Source organism: Ceratina calcarata, unplaced genomic scaffold (genome assembly GCF_001652005.2).
Source record: "Ceratina calcarata isolate Rehan_Ccalc_2016 unplaced genomic scaffold, ASM165200v1 scaffold211.2, whole genome shotgun sequence".
In the NCBI taxonomy this organism is placed as follows: Eukaryota; Metazoa; Arthropoda; class Insecta; order Hymenoptera; family Apidae; genus Ceratina; species Ceratina calcarata.
In genome coordinates this window covers 909375-919908 of record NW_017142786.1, presented here as the reverse complement: position 1 = coordinate 919908, position 10534 = coordinate 909375, and the positions used below count along the sequence as shown (strand labels likewise).

The following is a 10534-nucleotide window of genomic DNA, read 5'->3' as shown; positions in this document are numbered from 1 at the left end:
TTTGTATTTCATTCAATTATTTAAAATTTCCATAAATGCATAAACATTTGCAGTCTACTTATAATTAGACTACGGATTTTATGCATTCATGGAAGAATTGAATAAGCAGGAGGTGTATTAAAATATATGAAATATCAAAAGCTGCATAAATATCCCGATGCTCGGATGATGACAAAAAATTTCTAAATCACATTTTTCAAATTCATACCACAAGCGTTTCGTGTTGTATAGACGACCACAGTCTACTTACAATATTCGTTCCAAATAAGTAAGTTTGTTGCGAATATTACTAAAGATTTGAAATCCAGTGTTTAAATCTTTCGAGAGCTTAAGGGTCGAAATCGATTGTACGTGTAATCGATACGCACGAAATTTGAAAACGAATCAGGGCATCTTAATATATTTCGTTTAATATAATTCTCCTAAGCATCAATCACGTTGATCAATTATTGTAATATTATATAGATATATATATGTATTCATTTATATTTATATAATATTATTTTTTTATACATCATTAGAATGGAAATCGATTGCACGTACAGACTACAAGAATATTTTGCTTAAGAATTAATTATTGTCTTCGGTACAGTTCCGTCGATTATGCTTCATAGTCTTAACTTAAATGTATACATATATATGTATATATATATACGCGTGTGTTCTATATATATATATTGTCAAAATTTTCAAAATATTAGTCTTTCTATTTTATTGTCAAAGTTTAAATTGATGCGGAGGAAACGATAGCACGATCGCTTGGCATGTCTCGTCGAATTCACATTAACAAGTCGAATTCGAACGAATATGAATAATACTCAATTAAATAAAAATTATTTATATACAGTGAGGAGCAAATCTGACCAAACACATTTTAAAACTGAATTTTTTTTTAAAGTCGGACCGAATTATTGGAGGTTTTCTTTTGTAGTTAGGTGGATTAGTCTATTAAATGATGTATAAAGAAAATTTCAAGAAATGTGGAGACTGGGGCGGTGGACGAGCTAAACGCCAGAAAAAATCCGGCAAACAATATAAATCATTCCTGAATTATTTCTCAACAGTTAATTATTTCAACTTTTGTTACCATCCCATAAATTTTAAACCAACGATTAAATCCACTATTACTAAAAGGCATTTGTCTGTATGTGTGTCCGTCCGCCTTAGCGAGGGCAACCCCCCCGGACACCCTAGCTGCAGGCGGCGCGCGTGAGAAGCGACACGCCGGAAGAAGCTAGTATGTATAATAAATGAAAAATTTTAATACAAGAACAGGCTTATGTCTTTCATGAATAAAGCAAACTGAAATCTACTACAGATTTTATGAGGTATTTCCATTTTATGAGGTAATGTCCCGTAGACATATAAGAATAGACCGCGCTAGCAGTCCGTAGAAGTGATAGAAGAAAAAAAGAGAAAGGCAATCTTATAGGCCCCCTCTGTGTCTTGTCTAACCGTGTTTGCCCCGCCTACCTTTCTACTATAGTTCCATGTAGTATAGGTCCACGAGCAAGCATCATCGTACTATACACAGAAAAGTAGGCGGAGCAAACGCGGTTAGACAAAGACACAAAGGGGTCTATAAGATGATCTTTCTCTTTTTTTCTTCTATCAATTCCACATACAGACTCGGCAACCACTAGCACGGTCTATTCTTATATGTCTGTGGATATTCCTCATGAGATTTCATTAATGTCTCCCAATGACTGCTTAATAAACCTACACTAATATGGGCCTCATGCGGCTAATTACTAAACAAAAGGTAGGTCGGTTGCTCCATTACTAAAAAAGTTATTCAGTTTTAAACTGTGTTGATTCAGTGTTGGTCTTCAGTGTAAACTAATTAATAAAATATAGATCGCATTGCTCGTGTTTTCTCCGCGTAGCGACGCAAAAATACGATTGAAATCGCCATTTCGCACATTTGTTGCACATTAAATCGATACAGGCTGAAATCATTAAAAGCTAACAATATTTCGAAGGAATCCTCAGATTTCCTTGCCTCGCCCTGCATATGTTCGGCTAGCTAGATAGACCGGTGGGAAAAACTTTAAGGGGTGATTCTAGAAGCCAAAATAAAACAAAAATCAACCAGCAAAAAATTGCGTTTGCACCTCCAGTCGTCAGTCATAAGTGATTAAAAATTATCCTTGTCGCTACTAGTTTCTGAGATGCGTCTAAAAGTCTAAATGCTGATATACCTCATAGTGATTATTATTATGTTAGGCACTTTGTACTTTTTGGACCACTGGTCCTCGGAACCAGCAATGGTCTCCAAAATACAACGTGCGCAATGCAATTGTAACCGTTGCGAAGTATATTAACATTTAAAGTTTTAGACGCACGTTACCTCTAAAAACCATAGACTGTAAATAAGTTTGCCTACCATCAGGCGCAATTTTTAATCGCTAATAACTAAAAAATGAAATCTCGAATTTTTATTATTGATTTTCCCTTATTTTGGCTTTTAGAATTATTAAAGTTTCTCCTATCAGTACCCGAACACCCTGTGTACGTACGTTTCCGATAGATTTTAGACAGGTCGGGGTGGACGCAGGGCTCTGCAGTCGATCCGCTTTTTCGTGAATGGCACATAGATAGGTAGCAGATGCTTTACGTTAACCGCTCGCATTGGCGTCCGATGCGTATAAAGTTATAAAGCATAAAGCGCATCAATTGACTATTTTTATTATTAAAATTGCAATTCGTTTTCGTTATATGACTGTTATGTATAAAATGTATTTTTATATGTCAATTTTTATATTTCAATATGTCAATTTTACGCACTGAATTTATTTATTTATTTATTTATTTATAATAATGTAATTTATTTATTAATGTATGATGTTACTACGTTAATGCAAGCAGCTAACGGAAAGCTGGTATGTATAGTCGCTCTTTAGTTCTCAGTTCTCACTTTCCAGTTGCTCGCTCCTTCCATATCTAACAAAAATTGCTTCGTAATACGTACATAATTTACTTGAAAGATATTCAATTTTTATTCTTTCATCATGGAAGCGATTATCAGCCTAAGAGATTTGTTATCTACCTATGTGTCACTTATTTCAGCTGCAGCTCCTAATTAAATTTCAGTGCGAGAGTCTTAAGTGAATTGTAAAAAAAATATACATTCTGCTTATAAAACATCGAACTGAAGCAGATCTAAATATTACTAAATTAAATTATTCGTATGAACTAATCAATAAAATATAAATCACATTGCTCGTGTTTTCTCCGCGTACACAAATATACGTTTGAAGTCGCCATTTCGCACATTTGTTGGAAAGTAGTATTAAATCGATACAGGCTAAGATCATCAGAACCTGACGATTTCTCGAAAGAATCCTCAAATTTCCTTGGCTCTGTACATACATACATACACGTCTGGTAGATTCTACACAGGCCGGGGTGAGCGTACCCGCGCAATTAAATTTCTGTGCAAGAATTTTAAACGAATTTAATAAGAAAATATACATTCTGTTTCGAGCCGCTTCTTCGCCTATTCGTTTTTCGTTCTCCTAAATGACTTCCTCTCCTGCACGGCTAACGCATATATGTTTGTGTGTAGGATTTCCAATTTCCATCGAATTAGGAGCACTCTGCTTACATTGTAAATATCTGTTTAAGCCTGCACTCGTGCGCTGATTCCCAAACGTTGCGTCATTCAATATCTACAAAGTAGCAGTGTAATCAATAGATCGCGGATTTATGCGTTTATGGAGAAATGGTATGTAGAGAACAATATAAACGATTCCCTGAATATCCAAAGACACGTAAAATATCAAAAGTGAAATGCATATTATGATTTTTAAAATGCGTAAGGAATTCCTATTTAGATTTCATTTTCTACATTTACAATGAAAATGGTTCATTTCGCATAAAAATCCGCAGTCTAATAATTAGTGAATATGGAAGCACAAATTATTGTCACGTATGCGCATCTTCTTAATTAATAATCTTCCCTCGGTTTTACAAGACGCGTCGAACGTTTGTTATGATCTTAATTCGATGGTCAGGGGAAGAAGTGATTTTTGTTCGCGAGAAAGCCAGAAGGATGTTCGTCGAACGAAAACGGAACCCTTGCCGTCGAAGGGACGATACATATACGTACTCGTTGCTATGAACGCAAGGTTTCAAAGAGTCGAAGATGGTTGCCCAGGGAGTTGATTGCTGAAGCAAATGCCGAATTTCTTTGCTATAACGTATCGATAGAAAGCGATATGTACGTTGTAGTAGTAGTGGTATTAGACCTCTAGTTAGGGAGACGTCGACGTGCCGTCGGTGTTACTAATGCAACAAGTATTCCCGAGGCTGTGGCCCAGTCCTCTGCAACAGATCGATCAGAATTGCTAAACAGGGTTTCATCTAACTAAAACTATCTATGTACAATCGTGTTGCCGTTGTTTACTGTTTACGAATTCAAACAGTGTTTTAGCATTTGATTAAAAATACTGTTTGAATATGTATGTACATTTATATATATGGTGTTTGGCTAGTAATCGGAAAAATTTTAGTGCAATTCTAGAACCCAAAATAAGACAAAATCAAAAATTAAAATGATTATTATAACATAGTTATTACGTACGTGTATTGAAACATGTACAGGGTGTTAAGAAATTATATGTTGCGACTACCATAGGATGATTCTACACCGTAGATTTTATAAAAATTGAACTGAGGAACGCAGTTTCTCAAATGAGAAACTGAAAGCTTAATTTTAATTAAACTTCCTTCAAGTGACTATTGACATTTAATCGTTAAGTCGATGTCGTGAGGAGGAAGCGGAGGTCCTAGCAATTGTAACCCGTTAAGGAATCGATAAAGGTATTATTAACTAACATTTAATGAATAATTTATTTGCAATTTCTTTTGACTTTTTTAATTGAAGTTTAAGATTTTTATGTGAATGATTGACCTCGAAGATTATTTTCTATTTTACATTTCAATTTCGAGACAGAATCATGTAGTTAAAAGAGCGAGCTTAGTTAAACCTTATATCAAATTTTTATTAAAGGTCTAAGTAAAAAAAGGTAAGAAACACGTCCTCTACTTTTTTTATTCGAGATTTATACGAATAGCAATTCTTTTTTATTTTTTATTGTATTACGTAGTATATTATAGTAAACTAAGTCTTCTAACACCCCGAAGAATATTAAGCTGCAGCAGTATTAAAAAGGTTATTCAATTCTAAAATACATGGGACTTACTGTATGTTTAATTAACACTTTCTGAGCCTCAGACAGAGTAATATTGCGTGAAACGAGTTGATACTCACCGACCAAGCTTGCCCAGTATTTGGCACGTTTGACGCGTACCGTCCCGGACCAAATTCGTAATTAGCTTTCGACGACGGGATTCGCATTGCCGGCTTAAGAAATTGCTTTCGGTGTTGTTGCATGCTAAGTGGATCGTTGTTGTTGGTGAACGGCGATGGCGTCTTCTCCGCGTAGTCCTCCGTTTTATATTGCTCCTAAAATTTCCCAATTAATAAACTCTAACAGAAACTAAAAATATATTTCTTATCTAACGTTTAAGCGCATTCTAACTGGTGACCCGCGAAGCAAATCAATTTTTTATAATCAAAATTTAATATTCAATAAAAATATCCAAAAATAATAGATTTGAACTTCAAATCATTTCTATTTAGAGATATACAGGGTATCTCCGGATCAAACGATCAAACTGCACCATATTCTTTTCTAATCTGTTTGGTATTACCTTATTTTTTTATTAAGATATTAGGGCCATCTTCAGTTTTTTAAATGGAATGTCTAATATTTTTTCCTAATTCGGATAGAGCATCAAATTTTGCATAAAATCTGTATTCTTAAGGTTCACAAGGCAAGCATGGCTAATAACCGTATAATACAAAATACATACTGGTGCAGTTTGATCGTTTAATTCGGGTATGTATCTGCGAGTGTGCATTCTCTCATATGAAATATATCAAATCAAAATATAAAAACTCCATTAAATACTCTACTGTTAAAAATGTAATTCAGCACGCAACAACAAATACTGATATGGATATAAAAGAAATCATTTCCCAAAAATTACATCCTAAAAGCACTGATTAAGATTTTGCATATATTTCTGTTACATTCTTTTTTATGGTATTTTAATGTAGTTTCTTCGTATAAATAAATTAATTTTTAACATGACATTAATTGACTTCTGGATTATCTATATACATATAGTTCTTTGATCATCAAAATGGTTGTAAAAGAAAAAATGGCCCACGGACTAAGAGATGTTGGACATCGCTGATTTAAAGAATTATAGCACACTCCTATCTGGGTTATCAATAGAAAATTCATTGTATCAGCTTGCTGCATATGAAATGTTTTGTTCCTGACGTTGAAGCTCGTATATCACGTTTTGTCTCATCATCCATTTATCATAAGTACTATTGAATACTAGGTGTAGCACTTTATACATATAAGGGTTTTCTATTTTCGATGCACGATGAAATGACTGAATTATTTTGAATTTCAATGATATGATATAGAATCTGTGCCTGTTTCATATGCAGCAAACTAATAATTGCTACGTTAAAACTAGTAAAAAAATTCTCCGAATTCTAGAGTTCTATAGATAAACGAATAATACGTGAGTAATATTTTTGATGATCCGGGATGATGAAATGAGTGAATTTCTCTGAATTTGAATGAAATAAATATTCTATGGAATCTATATCTGTTTCCCAGTCTAATAATAATTGCTTCGTTAAAACTGATAAGAAATTCTTGGAATTGAAAAGTTCCATAGATAAACGAAATAGACATGAATGGCCTGTGGCGACAATTAATTAAAAAAGTATCGAATTGATTTACACACTAGATTTTGATCCACTTTTTGCTTATAAAACTCGCTGGCGAAGTTCGTAACCAGACTGTGGGACACGTAGTGGGTTATTTAACTTTATTATTAACCTGTAGCTCCCGGGCGCGCTCAGCTTTAAGTAACTCCTTCAAGTGTTGAAAACTGCCGGCCTGGGGTACCTGAGCCATGGGTGGCGAACCACCGCCCATCGACCGGAAGTTGTTTAGACGGCGCCTTGACGACGGCGGATAAGAATTGATCGTCCCATAAAACGGTATCTTGTCGAAGGGGCGAAGTGAGTGCCTCATCCCGTTTCTTAATCTGCTACCCGCTGGAGCCTTGTGCACCATTCGCCCGTAAATCGGGGCGCTACCACCCGCTCGATTCCGTGCTTTTCCTGTGTGTTGTAGATTACAGACAGAAAACTAATGTTATGTTTAACAATATTAGATGAAATCGTATATAATCGCCCCAGTCGTATATAAAAAGTTGTTTGTTTTACTTTGTTCATACTTTTTTATAATATACTATTAAAATATATGAATGTGGAAATGATAATATACATTTAATAATGAAATTTTCACTTCATATTCTTATTTTAAAATAAGCCCATTGTAGGGCCCTCTCTTGATACGTTATTCATAGCAAGCTACCTTAACTAAGGTAAACTAAGCTTCCATAGAATGCATGGTAAATTAAAATTGCAGTAACTTTTGAACGAAGTTAGCAAACTTTCATATTTGAAGTAATAATTAACAACAGGTAATAGAGTTTCAGTGATGTAGCATTATTTTTATTTATAGCAGGATGGAAACAATGCAACAAAACCTTTTTCACCGAGTACGTATTGATTGATATACGGCCGATCGCTGATCAAACATTTTTACGTGCCGTTAATTCATCATCGTACACGCCACGCTCGTTTAATTAATCTTCATCCCTGTTTACAAAGGATACGCTAGAGAGAGAGAGAGAGAGAGAACGTTCGCCAGAACAGGCGAACGGGTGTACGCTAAGTAATCCAATTATTGGATAGCATCTATAACATAATAGAAAGCTCTTTGAATCCCCATAGGAATTTCGCCTGAATCGCAATATTGGATATTTGCTTCGGAAATTACGTGGAAAAATCTTACTGTTGTATAAAGAGGCAGAGTTTGCAGAAACGATTGAAATACTTCAAACGAGATTTACCTAAATCAAATATGCTTAAATTCAACAATGCATTTTTATTAAATACAATTTTTAATGTACTTATATTAACAAACCATCTATTCTTCAAGGCCACAAAATAATATACAAAAAGCTGTTGCAGCACTTAAACGTTGGTTACAAAGAATATCCCGGGCTACGATAATGTGAAATCATTTTAAAGGAAATGCTAAAAATTATTCGACTTGGATCTTTCTGTAGTCTATTTCTCTCTTGTCACTATGCACGGGTGACTGAAGGGTTTCCGGACCAATTTCGCACGCATGCACAGAAAATACGTAGGTCCAAATAGCAGCGACACATGGAAAGCAATAAAGGTGGAAACGGAGGTCTTGTTACATTCTTATGTGTGTTCTCTCTATGTATGTGAACCGAGTCTGGAATACACTGAGCAAAGTTTCATAAAAATCAGTTAATGTTGCTATAAGCCGCAAACGACTAGAAGTTTAAGAAATTGCAGTTTTTCACAACTTTCGACCTACTGAGATAAATTGAAAATTTTGTACATGGTTCGATGCGTCTAACTTTTTTTATGCTTTCACCGATTTGTATGAAATTTTTATTGTTTAGAAATCAATTGAACGCTAAGAAGTAAACTTTTTTCATACAAAATCATTGTTCTTAAGATACATAAACTTTTGGGATTAACTGTATAGTCAATACATAATGTATTTAGATTACTGATGAAAAGATTAATAAGAAATTATGGTAGAAATACAGAAATTGCATTTTTAAAGATAGAATTTCATAGAAGTAACTATGATATAAAAATATACGATATAAAAAAATGTAAAGAAAACGATTAGTAGAAAAGCCAGTATAGAAATTATACTTTTAATAATTCGCCTTAAGTAAATTGAAATGTATCCTCCTTCACTATTTAATGTAAAGTATTTAATGTAAATGCAGACAATGAATACATCGTAATTAAATGCTAAAATACAGATGAGAAAGTGATACTCGTTTTACACAGTCGATACACACATACGATATCATTAATATTTGTTCGGTTTAATTAAAGCACTGAGAGCGTTACGTAGATACAAAATTGTGTTGACCAACTGTATTTATTCTTCACGTTTTACGGCGAGTAATAAGCGAAAATGAAATACGCTACATGGTTTTACGTATCGGTAAATTCAGCCTAAAAAGCCAAAGAGGAAAAAAACAGAGGGAGTTTCTGTTTGTACTTTTCCAACTTGTTTTTACTAATTCGACTATTGCAAATTAAATTGCTTTTATCCACCGTAATCACATCGGGCTGTTCTCATTAAAAAAGAAGAACGATGCGAACTCAACTCCCATTGAAGTTGGAGGGACCTTTTACATTCAATCCTCACAATTTAATTTCATTCCGTTCGTAGAAATTGTTATGTCATGCACTTACTCTGGCTTTAAATAAGTTCATTTCTCCAGTTCTTGTAAGCAGATTTAATATTCATCATTAAATTGCGGATTTCACGAATTTCCAAGAAAAATGAATGTGAAAAATATGTAAACGCTGCATGTAATTTATAAAAATGTATGAAATATCAAAAGCGAAGTGTGTATTGCAATATTTAAATGATAAAAGAAACTTTTATTTAAAGCACATTTTTTAAGTTGCCATAAATATTTTATTTAGATAAAAATCCGCAGTTTATTAATCATAAGTAGAAAGGAATCGTGTTGAATTAACAATTAACGATATTTATATAAAATATCACTTTAACTCTTTCGGCAAATGCATAAAATCTACGGTGTCGTTATAAACTAATTTTTGTTTCTATTTACGTCCCTTTAAATATATAGTGTGAACCACGAAATTAGTTTAAATTGTTATTACACAATTTTATTTAACTCGATCATGGTGTTTGCTATGTCAAGATCTCCCCACCGATTTTTAAACTATTTACTGTCAGAGCTATCGAGTTCAAATTTTGCACATAACGATTTGCACAAATAATTTTAGTCTCTATCTGCGTCTTTTTAAATGTACACGTGCATAGTTGTAGGAAATTCCATTAAAAAATTTCAAATGTATCTTAAACATCCTCTCTCGCATATGAAATTGCTTAAATTCTTTCGCAATGGTGCGGCGACAAGCCGGTAGCTTCTAAAGTATTCAGATCATCTTACCTCGGTAGTTGCGGGATGGTTTGGATCGCTCGGAGTAAGTCTTCCACATGTTGTACACGAACGGGTCAGGATAGAGCGAGTACCCGGTGGTGGTCTTGGCCGCGCGGCTTTGTCTTTTGGTGTACCTCCACATCGTCCTCAATTCCTCGCATGTCGGTTCCATTAGGTCGACGCGCTTCTCTGCGATGTCCCCGCCGTTATCCGGTTGCACCGAGATCGGGTCAATGTATAACATAGCGGCGACGAACGGGCCGCTCGTGTATGCCAACACGAGTGCCGTCCATACGGCCACGGTACGCATTTTCTGCAACATAACAATCATTTTCGTATACAGGGTGAACGAGAAAACATCATCAGAATAAAATAACTAAATTACGGAAAG

At 34.5% G+C, this 10534-nt stretch overlaps 1 protein-coding gene across 3 annotated transcripts in view; it reads right to left on the bottom strand.

Annotated features, from left to right (window-relative positions):
• Positions 1-2763: 2763 nt before the first annotated feature.
• The window catches only part of LOC108622213 (uncharacterized), a 14806-nt gene continuing 7035 nt past the window's right edge, over positions 2764-10534 (bottom strand). For 2 of the 3 annotated variants that reach the window (XM_018019927.2, XM_018019928.2), the window contains exons 2-5: positions 10153-10456; positions 6933-7219; positions 5276-5470; positions 2764-4326 (exon numbers count right to left, since the gene is read on the bottom strand). In XM_018019927.2, coding sequence (XP_017875416.1) covers positions 4288-4326; positions 5276-5470; positions 6933-7219; positions 10153-10453 — 822 coding nt within the window. In that variant the 5' untranslated portion in view covers positions 10454-10456 and the 3' untranslated portion in view covers positions 2764-4287. Of the gene's footprint in view, positions 4327-5275; positions 5471-6932; positions 7220-10152; positions 10466-10534 lie in introns of those variants that run through there. The other variant, XM_026811323.1, reaches the window with a different exon arrangement.